This window comes from Prunus dulcis, chromosome 3 (assembly GCF_902201215.1).
Source record: "Prunus dulcis chromosome 3, ALMONDv2, whole genome shotgun sequence".
In the NCBI taxonomy this organism is placed as follows: Eukaryota; Viridiplantae; Streptophyta; class Magnoliopsida; order Rosales; family Rosaceae; genus Prunus; species Prunus dulcis.
This window is the reverse complement of record NC_047652.1, coordinates 13,058,978-13,078,035: the sequence shown is the minus strand read 5'-3', so window position 1 is coordinate 13,078,035 and position 19,058 is coordinate 13,058,978. Positions and strand designations below refer to the sequence as shown.

Here is a 19,058-nt window from a genome sequence, read left to right as displayed (position 1 = left end):
CACCAAAACTAGTTTCAACGATCCAACCGTCAAACTTGTTTGTTTATACTTCGAGATCATATATGCCAAAAATCGAAAAAAATAAACATTCAGAGATCAAGTAATGGGACAAAACTTTTCGACGGTTATAATGAAAAATCACGATTTAACGGTTATTTTAACTCCGATTTTGATGATTTTTTACAGCTACACTCCTTGACCCTATATGAATACAATGAACTAATTCGATCGTCAATTTAAAATATATATTTTCTAACAAAAACCCAATCCGAACAACAATAATATATTTTTCTAACAAAAATCCGATCCGATCTAAAATAATAAATTTAAAGCTACTTAATAAATATATATACTGTTTAATTTCTTAAGTGTTATATGCATACAAAATAAAAAACAAAAATAAATTAGTTTAGACGACGAAATGTTTGGATTACGTCATGCACAGATTTTAAAATATATATATATATATATATTATTTTTATAAGGACTTTGCGCGACGAAGTTATTGTTTCGTCGCGCAAAGGTGTGTCGTGCAAAGCTACTTTGCGCGACGAAACAATAACTTTGTCGCGCAAAATTTAGTCGCGCAAGACTTTGAGCGACGATGTATTGTCGTCGCGCAAAAGTTCGTGGCGCAAAGTCACTTTGAGCGACGATGTATTGTTGTCGTGCAAAAGTGTGTCGCGCAAAGTTACTTTGCGCGACGAATGTTTTTTCGTCCCGCAAAATTTGGTCGCTCAAGACTTTGAGCGACGATGTATTGTCGTCGCGCAAAAGTTTGTCGCGCGAAGTGACTTTGCGCTACGAATTGTTTTTCGTCGTGCAAAATTTGGTCGCGCAATACTTTGAGCGACGAAGTTTTTTGTTTCGTCGCGCAAAGTGACTTTGTGCGACGAATAGTTTTTCGTCGCCCAAAATCTGGTCGCGCAAGGGGTTTTTTTTACTAGTGACAATTGTTCGCTGTGCAAAATCTTACGGCTTGGTGCTCCGGGCAGAGGGTATTATGCGCCAACACAGGTTGTCCTAGTTTGTGTTGGATGGGTGTGCGCAGGCATGCTAGCATGGTCTACCGTGCATTCGAAGATGATGTGGATGGTTGAATGGATTGATCCAGTACGCCTGTTTGGATTTGACTTTGCTCAAAGTGATTGTGGTCGAGAGGAGAACAGTTCACGGCTTGAGGTACAAGGCCGTTGATTGGGGTCAATGGTGTTGACGGTCGGTGGATTTGGATGGTGCTCCAGCGTCTCGCTGATTTGCGAAGGCTGTATGATATATGGGGTGGACGAAAAAGTAACCGAAGTCGTGCTCCGGCGCCTTGAAAATCAAGGGTCGTATGATATATTGATGGATGGAAAAACTTAACTTTACCACTACTCCTAGGAAAACATTTAAAGATATTGAAAGTGCTTTACAAGAAGATAAATGACTGAAAAAGATAAGTTGCTCCGTGAGAGGCTTGTTTGGTCAGGGATCCTTCGAATGTTGCTAAGGTTCTTGTATTTATAGGAAGAAGATGAAGCTTGTAAGGGCATGATCTGGGGAGCTGCATCTGCCTTTTTCTTTTAGTGGCATGTCCCTTGGACATCTGGCTTTGGATTTGTTTATTTCAAGTGGCTTGAGTGGCTAACAGTCTGGAGGTAGTGGACGCGTCAGAATCTTCACCCTCAGCCGAGCACTATTCACGAGTGAGGTCGAGTCTTTATCCCTCGTCCTAATCTGATTGGAGGATGTTGGAATTTTGGACAGATGTCAGTAGGAGCAGCCTTTGTCATTTTACTCTTAATGATGATTTCTTGTAGCTCTACTGACAAATTCCAAAACATGTGCTTGTCCTGACGTGGAAAGTCTTCCTCTTTTCCAGAAAACAAGTTCCATATTCTCTTTGGTGTGACGCTTTTCCAGAGAAGCCCACTCCATATTTCACTCAGTGCGCCATCCTTTTTCAGCCCTTGAGATTAATGGTCATGTGAGGCCACGTGAAGATGTCATCCCTTAGCTGGAAGATGGATTGTAATTTGGATCATGGCCATGTTTGCTAGTGGGAGACTCGACCATAGTTGATCCGGCCAAGGATTGGGGTGAGTCCATTTGATTGTTAGGAAGGACCCTTATAGTTGGTTCGAGCCTGGCTCTTAGGCGGAGCTGGCTTGCTGGGGGAAAACTGCCTATTAGATCGAAACAGCTCATCTGGACAAGCCTAGTTGCTAGGGCGAGCTTGTCTAACAGGTCAAATCTGGCCAAACTTGGCCGCTAAGGGAGCTAGGCCAAAGAACAGCCATGGAATTCTTTCAGAATACCCCATGTCCACGATGTCTCGGCCGAATTTTGGGCCAAGATCCTGGCCTTTGGATACCATGGATGTCATCAACCTTCAATGTACTCTGGGCCAAAAATTCCAAGTATAAACAACAATGACCTATATATGCATTGTGTTTGCTTAAATCTCCCCTTCTAAATCGCTTATTTATATGAAATCATTAAGATTAATGCTACTCTTACTATATTTGTATGCCACATTCTCATACCATATTATGTGACAGATGAGGTGGATAGCCATATCAATTAAAATTAATTTAATGTTTTCTTTTCTTTTATAATTTATTGACACTAAATACTATAAAAATTAATTTAATAACCTAGAAAATTTTAGTCAACTAATGGAACCACCATAAATCTAACCACCCTATTAGTATCTAATTCAATAACCTAGAAAATTTTAGTGAACTAATGGAAAAAAAAATTGTAATGAAGAGGAATGACTTAGCGTAATAAGAAAATTGAGAGAAACCTAAGGTAAAGGGAAGGCAATTAAGCGATAGCCTTAAAACATGAAAGTTTGTACTTCACTAGAAAGTTTAGAGAAACCTTAGGTAAAGTTTGCTTTTAATACTACCTCAAACCCTAGAACCACTAGGAAGCCTATGGAAGCAAGTTCAGACTTAGCCCCTGACCATATCTGAACAAGTTCAATGTCAAACTTTATCTAAATTCAAAATGAAAGGATATATAGAGTAGTCAAGGTTCAATCATATAATCATTCAAATATACTTAAACTGAATCCATATACTCCTCTTTTAAATGGCAGGAAGGGGTCATAACCTCAGTCAAAGGGATCACAACGTCGTTTAATAGTCAAAGAGCTTTCGTTTCGGGATGTATATATGATCTCAGAAAATTTTCTACTGGCGTTGAAATTAAACAAGAGAAAGGCATACGACGGTGCAGAATGCGGTTTTCTTGAGAATAGTATGTTGAAGTTAGGCTTTCATCGGTGATAGGTGGATATGATCATGGTGTGTGCTCATTTCTCATTAATGGTGATCCGTTATCAACTTACTTGTTTCTTGTCTGTGCTGAGGATTTATTACTCTCTTTTCTAGTGCGGAAAAGAAGAGGTGAGCTACAAGGAATTGTAACATGCCGAGGGGTGCCTAGCTTAAGTCCTATCTTTTTCACTAATGATTGTTTCTTGTTTCTTGTCTCCACTAAAAATAGAGACTATGCAGCCACCATTGTTTTATCAGTTTCTTAGTTAGGTGTTGCTATTGCTTATAGGGTACCATTTAGTGATTTTTTTAATTTTTTTATAAAGGCAGGAAAAGAAATAGATTTCAAAATTGCTCATTATTCACTAAGAAGTTTGATCTTGTATAAGATAGGATCCTAACTTATCTTTGACTGACCAAGATTCCAAATCACAAATTGTGCCATTCTAGAAGACACATCTAAAACGAGCGCTCTAGCTAAATTTTATTAAAAAGAAAAGAAAACCACAGATAAAGCAACTCCACCAATTTTAGGAATTTTTCATACAAAATTTAAGAATTCTAAAAAGCTTAAAAATTTGTTGGCTCACAAAAAATATCCTTTTATATCGGCAGCTAGAATGTAAAAAAAAGCATAAATTTAAAACACAAATAATTTAATTGAAAATTGCGAATCTTTAATTACAGTCTCAAAATTTTAACAATACGTAAAACGGAAAGTTTTCAAGAAATATGAAGCTTACCTATAAATATCACCGGCAACAAACTAACAAGCCAACTGCAGGTCAAGAGTAAAATATTTGAGAGGCTGAGTGACAAAATAAAGAAGGATCGGCCGTTAGAGAGTGGATGGTTACTTTGAGAGAGCAAGCTTCTCTAGAAAATCTTCAATTGTGGATGAAGAGGATGATGTGAGAGACGAAGAGGGATGAGAGCACTATATCGAGATTTACAGGTCTTTTTGCCCATAGTTTACGATTTTATAACTGCATTTTTTTGTTTGTTTCCTCGTGATGATATAACAATGTGATATACAAATGATGAATTATTTCATGAGAAAATTGAGTTTGATTTATCGTCTCGTCCAAATATTCCCGCGATAAAGTCAATATATGTAGCTACTAGAGATTTTGATTATTTATCGCACAATCATTGTATGGGAACTTCTAATTTTACCAAGTTATTGTTGAACCATGCAAAAACAGATAAGTGAAAGCAAATTATCTACCAGAGATTAGGAAAATGTAGTATTACTTAGGTACGTATACACATAGTCTATGTGACATAGAGAGAAATTTTCTGCTTTGGTTTTGCAATTAGCTGTGTTGCTACATTGTTTTGAGTGTGCAGGAGCTTGATGATCCACAATGATATCTAAAGGACGACCGGTTGGAGGCAAAAATATATTTAATATAAAAATAGGAAGCCTCAATAAAAGGATTAATTGCTCTACTTAAAATTGAAGCAAAGCAAGAGAATTAACCAATACTTTTTTGGGAGATCACTATTATACCAAAATATAGGGGCTCAAATTATAAAAAAATTACAGATGAAATGGACTTTAGAAACATACCCAAAGCCTATTTACAACATAACAAAAAAACTTTGAACTTCTTATAAATTACAAAACCATCAATTTCTTAAAACAAACCTAACCTTATACAACCTCATAAAAAAAATCCAAAAACACTAAATAGGATATCAAAGTAATTTAATAATCATAATTAAATTCAATATGGCTAGCTATCATTTTTTGAGTCTTTTTTTTGTTTGTTTATAGAAATTAAATAGTGTAAGGGTTTATCTATCAGTAATATTAAGAATGTGTATATAACTAAATATCTTTACTTTATGTAAATAGTTCTGTATATATATATATAGAGTTTTTTTAGAATACAAATAAGATAATTTCTTAATTAATACGTAATCATGTAAAAATTACTATGAAAAAAACAACCCTTTCACATAATACATTGCCTTGGGGGCACTGTAACATTTGGGTTCTGTGGTAAGATTGTTGAAAGTTTAGACTGTTGGCCATGATGGAGATGTAGTCAGGAATTTAAGAAAGATTGTAATACTCAAGTTTATATGATTAATTTTCACAAACACAGAAGATAACAAAAAATAAATAAATTAAGACAACGTTAATATATATGAGAAAAAGTACAGAACTAATACAACAACAAAAACAACATATATAACTTAGGGCTTGGGATTTGGGGGGAAGTAATCAAATGGAGCATTCCAAAGATCATCGTCCCAGTAAACATCATCATAGTCATGACTTGGATTATCTGGATCAACAAAACGATACCCAAGCCCACTACGAAAATCCCAGTCAAACCACACAGCCTGCTCCAACTCGGACTCCAATGGAGACCACCCCAAATGGCTCAGCCCAAGTCCTAGATCATTCTCTTCATTCTTCTCCACCGCCTGCGGTGCCAGTGACGACACATTTTCAGTCTCCTTCATCTCCACCTCCACCTTTACTTCTACCTCCCCTTCAAGACCAGTTAGGTCAACTACATTATCCTCCTTGTTCTCTTCCTCTTCCTCCTCCATACCCTCAATGACCTCCTCTTCCATACCCTTCACGACCTCCACGTCCTCCTCCACGGCCTCCACCACCCCATCTTTCTCTTCCATATCCTTCACGACCTCCTTCTCCACCTCTTCCATAGCCTTCACGACCTCCTTCTCCATCTCTTCCACGGCCTTCACGATCTCCTCTTCATGCTCATCATCCTTTATGGGCTCCACCACCACCACCTCTTCTTCTTGCGCTTGATCTTCCTTCTCTTTTATCGTCATCATCTCCCTCGCCATTTGCCTCGTCAGAACTCCATGGCCGCATTGGATTCCATCGTTGTTATTCATCGTCCTTCTCCAGGATGAGCTCCCTTGACCTGGTTCTTTGCTTCTCCTCCTCGTCGCCTGCCTTTCTCCGTCCACTGGGCTCACAGCTGGCCTCCTCATTTTCTGTGTGTGAGTGTATATGTGTGTGAAAGAGTATAGAGAAAGAGAGGAAAAACCAGCGTCTGAATGGGGTAGGTAGTTAGCTAGCAGCTATAGGAGAATGAGAGAGCTTAATTTTAAGCCTCTTCGAGCACAGAAAATGTGAAGGGATTGCTCTCTTTTATAGACAACCCATCTGCTGGCTATTAGGGTTTGATGAAATGAAACTGATAAGAGAGAGAGAGAGAGAGAGAGAGAGAGAGAGAGAGAGAGAGAGAGAGAGAGAGAGAGAGAGAGAAATTTCTTTCAGAGGTTTCTAGAGTCACCATTTCTCGAGAAAATCATCAAATCCTTACACACACGATACTTTGAATTGGGTACTTCGAGCAGTTTTGCTTATACATTATTTTCTCGCCGAGTCCTGAGAAAATCAGCACCACGAATACTTTAAACTGCGTTTCAGGCCACCTGGATGGTGTCCATGCAAAACCTGTGGGTCCCACACATGCAAGCAAAGAGTGGAGTCCTTGAAGTTGATGATGATCTGGAAGTTAGCTCGAGAGCCTTGCTCTGCATGTGAGGCTAGAGCTCCACGTATCTCAAAACGCATGTTTCATGCAACCGTTCTGTTTATGGTTCTTGGATTTTATTGAAGTAATTGCCCTTCCACTTTCTTCTTCTTCTTCTTCTTCAGTTTTCTGTCAGTATACGTTTCTTTCTCCTCTAGTTTGAGAGGACTTTTCTCCTTTGTGCAGGTAATTAGGATTTAATTATAATTAATTGAAACTAGCTAGCCTGGAAATTGTCATATTTTGGAGGTTTCTAATTATCTGGTTATGGAAGGCTGTTTGAGTGCATTAATTACATCCGTAATCAACTAGGGTTTGGGATTTCTTTACGGATGAAAATCAATAGCAGACTAGAAATTTTTTGTTTCACCTTTTATGGAAAACCGATATACGAAATAGAACATATATATAAATAAAAAATAAGTGTAGTCTAAGATCTATTTGCAGGAGGTTGGTTGATAAAAATTAAACAAATAACGAAGTGTATCCAAGTCCAGCATCAAATTTCCGTTAATACATACTCTGTGGCAAAGGCACTAGTGATTTGTTGCTCGCCCTAGCTACCATTGTCTATGAACATATGGTAGAGCAAAGATAGATGCTAACTGATTTTGCTTGAAAACTTCTACTCGAATTATATATGATCGAGTGATATTGTGATGTCAAATGAATGCATTGTTTTTTTAATTTCAAATTCTATATATGACAAAAATTATCTTCGCTAAATTTCAAAAAAATTTATGATTTGTCACATGAGAAACATTGACACCTTCCAAATGCTGAAACCAGTAGTGGGGCCAAAACTTCATGTTAGGAGTGACACTTTAGGATATATGAAATTATCATAGTGTAGAAAAAAGAAGCGATATGGTAATATTAGAACATAAAGTTATTTATCTCTGTTTGAATTTCTTTCTCCTTTTGATTTCATATGATTACAAATAAAGGGAGGGAGAGAAAACATAACGAAAAAAAGAAGAGCAAAGATTTCTCAATTATATTCAACACGCCACAAGCTAGTAATCGGATGGTATTCTAAAAGTTGTAGCTAGAATAACTGATATATGAAAAAAACAAAAAACAAAAAACTCCTTGAAACCTTCATGTCTCTTCGTATCTATCCCATCTTGAACCTTACCTGTTTGTTTTGCGGAAAAGATTTGATAGAAAATAATTTCCCATGTCTTTCTCAAGGGATAAGAAATAAAAAATTTCTTTCCCATGTTTGGTAGTGCTAGGAAACTAATTAGGAAATACCACTTTATTTCCTTTCACATGTTTGGTTTGCATAGGAATGTGAAACAAAGTTTGTTTTATTTTTCAATTGTACCCATATAAAATCAAATAAAAAGAATGCATTTAATGCTATAATTCTCAATTGTTAATGGAGAGAAAATGGTCATGAAAAATGATGAAGTCCAAGCATATCCCTTTCAAATGATGAAGTATCTCCACTCCTAACGTCTTCAAATATGACTCTATCAATATCAACTCCTTCTTGGGCAACACGTTGTGCTATAACGGCATCAGGGTTGCCTTATTCATCATCCAAGTGAGCTGCCATAATCCATTATTGAATTGGATATTATCATCATCAGATGGTTGCCTTGCAATGTCAAGAAGGTCTATGTAGTTATTTTCTGCAACCTTGTTCATTTCGATCTCTTCATCACGTAGCTTAAGTTTCATATTATAATAGCAAAAGACAATCTTTTCTAGCCTAGTATATGCGAGACGGTTCCTTTGTTTCGTGTGAATAAGAGCAAATGTACTCCAATTTTGCTCACATGCCGATAATTACGCTGTTTGTGACAATATACACCTAGAAATTTTTTGCAAGTTCAGGGCAGAATCACCATGAAGATTGCACCATTCTACTAGGGGGATCAATTTTCTTGATTTGATGGTCATCTCAGTGCGAAATGTCTTTCTACAATCTCTAAAATTTATCACCTGGATTCACAATGTTTTGTGTTAGTATGCATAAAACTAAACATAATGAGGAAGGCATTGTTTTATGTTCACTTACCTCGGCCCCAAATGCTTGCAAACCTCTATCACCAGTTAGGTTCAACCTTTCAAATAAGCGTTGGAGTCCTGAAAGTAACTCTTTATTGTGGCCAACCCTGTTTCATATTTATATCTAGGGTTCACGTAGTGGGCTACAAATCTGAAGATTAGTTAATACCTGTTGTATAAGTTTAAAAATCGATGCACTTTTTTATAAGAGATTAAAACATACCAGCTTGATGTAATAGACGAGATAATGTGACATCCCATCTATGATTAATGATTTTGAGAATCCATTTTGTTCCCTTCAATTTGGAAATCCTCTCTTTCATTATGTGAAACATATCATATAAGATAGGCATGGTAGGAACTACCTCTGTGTCAACAATTCGTAGGATGCTATACAAAGGCTCATAGATGGAATGCATTCCTTCCATGGCATCCTAGAATCTATGATCAAGGACTCTACTTTCAATTCTCTTCCCATCTTCTGATTCACTGAATCGACTATTATACCATTCATCACTTGTAAAAAGTTGCCTTAACCCAGCTTTCTTTTTTAAGATGATATTGATGGTGATGTAGTTTGTTGCAAACCGGGTTGCACCCGGTCGGACCAAATCCCCTTGACAGAAGATGTTCATCTATGCCAATAGCCAACCATGATTGCAAATGTCCTAATCTTATTTATGACATTAGCCACTGACTCTTGCTTCTTAATATCTTCAAATATTATATCTATGTTGTAACATCCCACATCGACCAACGAAGAATGGGTGATGTGCCTTATATGTATATGCACACCTCCATCTAGACAAGGCCTTTTGGAAGCTCACTGGCTTCGAAGTCATGGGAACTCTGAAGTTAAGCAAGTTTGGGCTAGAGCCATTCTAGGATGGGTGACCCACTGGGAAGTTTCTCGTGAGTTCTCAGAAACAAAATCGTGAGGGCATTGGAAGGGCGCCTGAAGCGAATAATATCGTGCTACGGCGGAGCCGATCTAGGGTGTGACAGAATGGTATCAGAGCCACTCTGGCGTATAGTGCGAGTGTGCGAACGAAGGACTTCAGGCCCCAAAGGGGGGTGGATTGTAACATCCCACATCGACCAACGGAGGGGGGTGATGTGCCTTATATGTACATGCTCACCTCCATATAACACGAGGCCTTTTGGGAGCTCACTAGCTTCGGAGTCATGGGAACTCCGAAGTTAAGCGAGTTTGGGCTGGAGTAACCTAGGATGGGTGACCCACTGGAAAGCTGCTCATGAGTTCCCAGAAATAAAACCGTAAGGGCATTGAGGGGCGCCCAAAGCGAACAATATCATGTTATGGCATAGCAGATCCAAGGTGTGACATATGCAATGTGCATCACAAGGAGTCCAATAAATAGCGTTCCGCTCCATCATCATCTCTCTAGCCTTAACAAAGGCTGAACCATTGTTGGTGACAATATGGACAACATTCAATGATCCAACCTCTTTTATGACATCCTTCAACAATTTGGCCATGTACTTTGCATCCTTGATTTTATCTAAAGCATCCATTGATTTCAACCAAAAAAAAAAAAAAAAAGTTTTCCCATTTTGAGTAGACCATGAAATTTATTATGCATAACCTCGTTGGGCCATTCCATCCATCACTCATGATGGTGCATCCATACATGCCTCAATCTTCCTTTACCTTTTTCATATAGGCTTGCATGTCTGTGTGTTCCATATCTAAGTACTTATTCTTTATTTCATAAGACGATGGTGTGGGTGGCCTTGACCTAATAGGATTGAACAAATATTAGTAATTGATGTGTTTAGAATATTTAAGTTCAAGAAAGGGAATTCATAAGGAATAAAGCAAAACTTGCTTGTTAGGCTGCAACAATCACATTCTTGTTGGGAACTTGCTTTATGAGGAGCCACATTCTCAAGTATGAAGAATTTGCAACATTATCTTCCAAGTACCTTTGCTCAGTTTCTAATCATGCCTTTGATTGTTCTTTGTTTCTCTAGTGTTCCTGAGTGTCATTGGTACTGGAGGAGATGGGAGTGGGTCTTGAAGGTTTCGAGTGCAACGATATTGTGGTTGACTACTACCACTTGCTCCCCTTGCAAATCATGTGTTTCATATTCTGTAAACTCCTCCTTCGCTGAACTGTTCTTTTTGCTTCGACGCTCTAATGACAGCAAGGTAATCTTCTTTCTCCGCTAGGTGCTTGTTTGGAGGACATGCATATCCATCCTCATCCTCATCATTATCATCATCATCATCAGGATTGCTACTTTTATTACCCATGTATTCCACTCTTGTTGTAGTTCTTATGTTTTCTTGAACAGATTTCTTATGTTGTTTGCTAGACTCTTTATCCTTTACCCATGCAATTACCTCCCTCTTAATATCGTGTGGTACTTCTTTGCACTTCTTTACACTCTTATGAGGATCAAATCCGCACAAATGATACTTTAGCCATGTAATTCCACCACTTTTAAATGTGGATTCACAAAATATGCATATTGTGCCATGCTTATTGCCTTCTATTGGATGAGCATATTTTCATGCCACATTAACATCACCAGGCAGACTAGCTCCACTCGATCCATTACTACTTTCCATTTTAAATCTATCACACTTAACTACTTTCCATTTTAAATCTATCACACTTAACTACTTTCCATTTTAAATCTATCACACTTAAATATATCAAATTAACTTACAATATCAAATCTATCACAAAACTAATACATACCATGAAGGAGAGCCACATACCTGAAACAATAGTCAAAGAGAACTTGCAAACAAGGAAAAAAGCTCGCAAACCAAATAAAAATTGAAAAGCTCGCAGAGAAAGAAAAGAATTGAAGATTTGGTGCCCCAAAAGAAGCAAAACAAATTCTGATTTAAAGAGGGCTTCTTTCGCGGTAACAATGGCAAGTTTTAGGGGTTGGGGGCAAATGGTATATGGGCTTTGCAGACTTTATTTTATGGATTCCAGTTAGATGATTCTCTAGGTTTGATGGAACTAAAGGTAGTCAGATGTTTTTGGAGGTATGTGTGCAGTGGACTGTGGTTAGATTCTTTATCTTAATATATTATAGAGTGTTATGGGAAAGAATTATATATTTTTGGGTTTCAATTTGCTTCATTAAATTTGTCTTCAAAATTACTGAAAATTTTCTGGGTTCTGTTATGGGTATTGGGAAATATCGAGGATATCGGCAAAGTGGTGAACAAAAATGCTCCCCATTCTCTTTATAGTGTTTTGTTTATTCAATTCCAAAATATTAGGAGGATAATCATAAACTCATATCTCTCTATCATCTAATTCACTGGATCTTTTTGTACCATCACAATAAGAGAATCATGGATCCACCACTGGGCTTCCAATGGTTATAAAAAAATAAAAAATATTTTAGGGTACGCTATGTGAAAGAGTGTGTGGGTAGAAGGAGCGTTCATTGTCTAAGGTGAGGAAATCCCTTTTAATTCAGGTTGTAACTCAAGTCATCCCAACGTATGCCACGAGCATGTTCAAGTTGCCTAGTAGCCTTTATGGAGAATTGACATCCATGATTAGAAGATATTGGTGGAGTGGAGGAGGAGAGTGTAAGGGCATTTGTTCGCTAAAGTAGTAATCAAAGCTTTGGTTGGATACTGTTACATGATTCATACTCATTAATGCCTTTAGGATTTTTAAGCATGTTTTGAGCACATTATCTGAGCATGAAGTGATTAATGTTGGTTTCCTTCAAATTAAATGTTGACGGTGCTTTCTCACCGAAAGGATAGTTGAAGGAGCTGGATTAATTCTTCGTGATGGAAAATGGGGATTTTGTGGAGGCCAAAGCCCTTGCCCTAGTTCACATCTCCAATCTCGAGCAAGTATAGAGTTTGGCAATCTTTGCACTTAGAAATCTTTGCATTGGGCAGGGACCTTATTGAATGAATATGTAACAAAAGTGTAGAGAAAAAGAAAAATGTCACATACAAAAGTAACAATTAGGTCCTATTTGCATCTCTAAATTCCAAATGCTTCTCAAAACTTTTAGCCAAAATAGCAAGTGTAATAGAAAATTGAATGAATAATGATATACATGTCAATAAAAAATGCTGGCTAAACTCTTGTTACTTATACAAAACATCCACTAAAGGATAGTGCAATTTAAAATGAGCAAAAACTACCAATGAATGAATCAATAGATTGAAGTGTGACCTCATCTTCGGATAGATAGGATTAAAATTAGGGGGTTTTCCATTCCAATTACAATTCAAAAAAATTTGCATTGAAAATTGTCTCCCAATTATATTCCATAATTTGTTGGAATTTCAACATCTATTTCGATTCACAAAATTTCAGTATCCATTTCGATTCAGAAAATTAGGGAAATTTTTTTTTTTTTTCACATTTCAAAAGTATTTCAAATTTTTTTTTAAAAAATAATTCTAAAATTTTGAAAATTAAAAAAGGACTAAAAGGTGAAAACCGATAATGAAATCCTAAAGGTTATTCTTTTGAATACAAGTGATAGTCAAAATTAGGGTTTTCTCACATGCACACACTACCAAGGTACCATAAGGGTTAGAACTAGAGACAACTGGTTTGCAAGTCAATACCTTTTTTTCACTATGCTAAACCCCATCGACATCCTAAAGGTTATTTGAATAAATTAGTAGAGCACATGTAAGGAAGCCAATGAATTCGTTGTACAAGAGAAAGAGGTTGTGGATCCGCAAGTGATGTGAGAATAGTACTCACCTGCCATCAAATTTTATTAGTTTTCATGGAATAACTCATCTTTGAACATGAATTTAGTCATGGTCAATATTTCAAGCTTTAAAACCATATATACTAGATAAATTGGAATTCTCAGAACTTTAATATACATTTCAATCCAATTACATAAATTGGAATTCTCAGAACTTTAATATACATTTCAATCCAATTTAAACTTTTGTAGAACTTTCAAATTGGATGTCGGATTTAATTCGAGGGTGCAAAAGGTTGGAACTCTTTGGATTAAAGTCGATAAGAATAATAATTTCCAGTTTTTTAAAAATTATTTTTCTTTTAAGTAAATTTAGGTTTTAGTCACAAAAAAACTTTCACTTTTGGAAAAAGTCAAAGTTTTTTCAAAAAAGACAGAAAAACCTCTTAACTTTCAAATCAAAGACATGCAAATGTAAAGGATGCCTTAGGAAATCCAAAAATAAATAAGGGCAATTTTGTCCATTTTGGCTTCTTTTAAAAAATTTATCTCTCCTTTGGATTTTTCCAAAGTCTCCCTTTGTTTTAATCATTTTGGGAGGGGAACTCTAATTTAGAATCATGCAATATTAAAAAGATAATACCACTAAATCAAGATCTAGTTGGTAACTTACTATATTCAACCTTAGGAATGTTTTAAAATAAAAATAAAAAGTTGGGGGAAATGAAGTGAGCGGGTCAGGCGGTTGTCATGGTGGTGATGATCTTGGCGGTGGCAATGGTGGCGGCGGATGGTTAAAGATGACCTTACTTGATAGGGTTAGGGTTTGTAGTGATTTTGGGCTTGGTTTCAGTTTTATTATTTTTATTTTTTGTTATTTTTTTATTTTAATGATGTTGGGCCTGGGCTACTTTGATTTTTTGTTATGGAGCCTTTTGTAATATTCCGTGAGTAATGGAACTTACCTTGACCCAAAAAAAAAAAAAAAAAAAAAAAAAAAAGTACGACGATTGCGTTGCGCCGGTGGGTATATGCATCCGTAAGTAGGCAAAGGGTAGAAGAAAGAAAAGGAAGAGGAAGAAAACGGAGGACATGGGCAAGGAACCAGACAAGGAAGATGAGAGAAAGGAAGCAGCAATAGCATCAACGCCATGTTTACAGCCCAATTACAAGCCCAGACGCATCACCCAAGACCAGCTCTCCAAGTTCCAGGTACTCTTACCACCTCATATCTCTACGGAAATTGAAATCTTTCTGTGCTAGCTAAAGAACCAGACATTGGATAATACGGAAATAGAAAAACTTGTTCTTGAATGATTTTCATCCAGAAGCTTAAATTACCAATTTTTTGTATTTGGGTCTTTCACATGGTTGCTGATTTGTTTGTGCATATTTTGATCCATCCTTCAACTTTTTGAATAATCCGTTCAATTGGGTTATTGTAGCTGTGACTAGTTCTAAGATCTTCTGGAGTTTTAATAGGGGTATTGCTGATTTAATGACTTTTGAATATGTTATAAGCTTCATCAAATACACACCTCTGAACAAGGGTGGGAAACTTTTAGAGGACCTAGGACTGATTCTTTTAGTATTTCTAAGACCATGCAAGTGTGTGAGTTTAGAATTCAAATGCTGGTCATTGCTTAGGAATGTGGAAATGTAGATTTCGATAAGAAACGTGAAACTTTATAAAATACAACAGGACAACATAAGTGAACAAGGAGTCCACTTCCAAAAGAAAGCTATCATTCTTTCGTTCTGGAGATATTTTTTTTAAAAAGTTACATAGTTTAGGATTTCTTTTGTGAATGATCATCGTAAGCCCATCAAGTATCTTTTTGGTTTTCTCCATTCAATGCTTTAATTACTTATAAAGGCTTAAACTCTTGAATCTTATAGGAACTGCACAGGAGACGTTTACAGATAAAATCAACATCAAAGATTGAAAAGAAACCAAAAGGTTCCTTGGTTTCTTTGGTTATGTTCGTTTTTCTTTCATATATGTTTTTGGTTTTCTGTTTAATCTTCAAGTCAAGTGAATCACAGGTGGTACTGGTAAGTCTCACAGCAAAGGCCTGAATGCCAAACACTCAGCAAATCAAGATTCAATTGTACCAATTGAAAATTCAACTAACTTCAACTTTGAGAGCCACCAGAAAGAAAGCAGTTCCTTTGTACAGCAAGAAGGCATAGCAACCTATCATGCACCACAGAAGCGCCAGAAGTTGCATTGGGGGTATGATATGCCTACTTAGTTAGCTGAAAGTATGCATGCCTAGATACTAATATTTATGGGACTTCTGTGGCACATCTGTAGAACACTGCACACCTGTAGATATTAGAAATGCTCGTTGCATGGATGTGAAGTCACCAATTTATTCCCCAATTGCTGTGTTTTTGCTTGAAGTTTGAAAGAGACAATATATCTGTTGAGCGAAAAACAAAGATTAAATAGAAAATCACCATATTTGGAGGGGGAAAACTGGTGAAATTTTTGGTAACTTATTCAACAATTTTACAGCAGCATCCTCGGTGTGTGGTCGCATGAACGTATCAGTTGTGTGTGTGTGGGTGTGGGTGTGGGTGTGCAGACATATGTCCATGAGTAATGCTAGGTGTATTGGCACCACATTTTTATACCAGCTGATGTGTCATCTGACATGTACATCCCACATCAGCTAAGGACTCCAACAATATTTTGAGCCTTTTCATCTTCTTATCATTACACTGGCATCCTCTCTCTGCGACTCCTCACCCACTGGCCGAACTTCATCTTCTTATCTTTACACTTCCATCCTCCCTCTGTGCTCGAGATGGGAGAATCCTTCGATATATAGTTCCTGAGTTTTGACCCTTTCAAATAAACCATTGCTGATAGGAGCCATCTGACTGGAGAAACAAGGAGTGTACCAGAATCTAGATCTAGAATGCATGGTCAATTTTTCACCGGTGATTGATGATGCTATATCTGCCTGAGATGGGAAGTTTTTGGGCTACGGAGGAGGGAGAAGCTAAACAGCTTCTCCAGTGAATAAAAATTTAAATAAAGTTGGAATCATTAGTTGATGTGGCATGCACAAGTCTGATGCGACATTAGATGGTATGAAAATGTGGTACCAAAAGATGGTACGCCTAGCATTCTATATGTCCATGGCGTGTGTATGTTCACGCACATGCTTCTATGTGTGTGCATCCCGCGTATTGTGCACCCATGTATTTTATGTCATATGTATGACTGGAAACATAGGAAGGTAGCTTGGTGGTGATCTGTTCTGCTCATAATGAACATTCTAATCATTGTAGTGTTGCATTATTTATTTATTGTTTTAATTTATGTACTGTACTTTTTTAATCTAATGTTACTATTTTGTTAGGCTGGACACAAAGGAAAGGTGGGAAAGGAAAGCAAACATGTAAATATTGCCATGAAGATGAAATATGGTTCCCCTGAGTGCTGGTTTCCAAAATTGTCTCTTGATTTCGGAATATTTGGCTGCAAGGTGATTGCTTAACCTAGGCGATTAGATTTTTATTGGTAGAGAGCATCTACCTTGCACATGTTAGTTATAATGTTGAGGTAAATGTTCAACTTTTCTATCAAACACTTCATTCCTGTATTTCTTGTGCACTATATTAGGTAGAGACCATGAAATGACCAAACAAAAATTTTATAAAGAAAAAAAAAATTGATGACTATTTTATTTTGTGATTTCTAACATTGTTAGACTCTGTCTGAATCATTTTGCAATATGTTTTAGCTCAAACCAATCATGTTTGTCTCCACTAGCTGCATGTGTTGGATTGAAAACTTTTGGTGGCTTTTTCTGGCATTTTTGTAATTGAATCAGACTATTTCCGAATATGTTTTGTGTGTTTTCATCATAAGTAAAATGTTTTGCTGGTATAATTCGTTATGTTTCCAGCTTTATACACTTTGGTGCAAATGTGTTGAACATGGGCAGAGTGAATGATATTACCTATAAAACTTTAACTGGTTTGTTGCTATATTCATCCAAAGAAAAAAGAGGTCTTTGTTGTACATGAACAGAGTCAGCCCAAGTTGATTTGAGTAAGATTCAGATCTGAGAAGCTTCACTATTTGAAAGCATTGAAGTTGAATTGCTCATTAGTAGGTTACTTGGCTTGGCTCAAAGACCAAAACGTGCTAACCTACTAGTGACGCTGTTGCAAGCACAAGGCACATGAGAGAAAGACGCACTTTGGATTTGGAACCACGAAAACACCTCCTTTTCAATCTTCATAGAATACACCAAGCAAAACTGAATTCAGACCTTTGTCAATCTTCGTAGACTACACCAAGCAAAGATGAATTTATACCTCCATTGGCAATCTTCATAGGATACACCAAGCAAATAATTTCTTTTTTGTTGCCTTCTGATATTGTCATTATTTCCAACATTCACTTCCTGTAACATGAACTTTCATTCTATGAGCTCGAAAAATTACATTTTTAAGTTTCATCAAAATAGGTGTTACTTCAAAGTTGCATAACTCAACTAAGTCAAAATTGAAACTATGAGCTGGGACCAAGGTCTAAAATATTAATGGTATCGGAAATATCGGTAGTCCATAAACATGGAAATTTATATGGAAATATCGGGATATTATCGATATCGATAAAAATTGAATAAAAACCACGGAAATTGTAAGAAAAATTTGGAAATTTTTATTGAAACTTTGGAGGATATTTAATTAGTCAATTATCTATTAGTCTATCACAAAAAATTGGAAGGAAATTCATTGCATGATGGATTTAATTGATTTAAGTTGATTATATAGCGAGCCGACAAACACTGTGAGGATAGAAAATATGTAGTAATTAACAAAAGAAATTAAACACACCATAATCATTTATATATAATGATTTACTACAATATTTTACAGTTTATATATTGCATGGTAAGATACATGAGTGAGTATGAGGTTCAAATTTTTCAGTATCTTCATCATCCCTATGTGTAGAATAAGTATATTGTGAGTAGTTATTAAATGATAAATCCCCAAAATAGTTTTTCATGTAATTGTTAACATGCCACTCATATGGATCCGAGATTGGTTGACGTTGTCCATAAGCAAAATCATTTGAAGATTGGGTCTAGAATTTTTTCCATGAGTCGCTCGATTCCATCCCAAAAGGAAAGGTCAAAGACTCACATTCGCTTTGTGAGAATCTAATTCCTACAAAAACAGTTCAAAACTAAACAATATAAATATACATATTTTAACAAAATATTGCTGAAGTGTGAGTGAAATTATCGACATCGATATTTTTCGATATTATCAATATTTATACGATATGTGTATGGATATATTCTGAAATATCCGTGACCTGAAAAAATGATTATATCCTTGATATTTCGTCAATATTATTGATATTTTAGACCATAGCTGAGACTCACTACCTTGAGAAAGTGGGCCCACTTTTTACACCTACATGACACTAAAACATGTGCACCCCCAAGCCCCACGACCACAAACTAATTTTAACACTCAAACTCATCCCCTTAAACATAGGCCCCGCACAAACAAGAGA

The 19,058-nt window shown here is 36.5% G+C and overlaps 1 protein-coding gene across 1 annotated transcript; it reads left to right on the top strand.

Moving 5' to 3' along the window:
• The first annotated feature begins 14,550 nt into the window (after positions 1 to 14,550).
• On the top strand, positions 14,551 to 17,898 carry LOC117623537. Its single transcript, XM_034354554.1, has 4 exons — positions 14,551 to 14,716; positions 15,404 to 15,464; positions 15,551 to 15,740; positions 16,879 to 17,898. Exons 1-4 carry the CDS (start codon positions 14,597 to 14,599, stop codon positions 16,919 to 16,921), a joined length of 414 nt encoding a protein of 137 aa, XP_034210445.1. The 5' UTR covers positions 14,551 to 14,596; the 3' UTR covers positions 16,922 to 17,898.
• Positions 17,899 to 19,058: the final 1,160 nt, after the last annotated feature.

Excerpts from the sequence above, each read along its gene's own strand:
- LOC117623537 (XM_034354554.1), top strand. The coding sequence starts at position 14,597 with ATGGGCAAGGAACCAGACAAGGAAGATGAGAGAAAGGAAGCAGCAATA. Across the intron at positions 14,717-15,403 it reads ACCAGCTCTCCAAGTTCCAG|GAACTGCACAGGAGACGTTT; the intron begins GTACTCTTACCA and ends TGAATCTTATAG. Across the intron at positions 15,741-16,878 it reads CGCCAGAAGTTGCATTGGGG|GCTGGACACAAAGGAAAGGT; the intron begins GTATGATATGCC and ends CTATTTTGTTAG.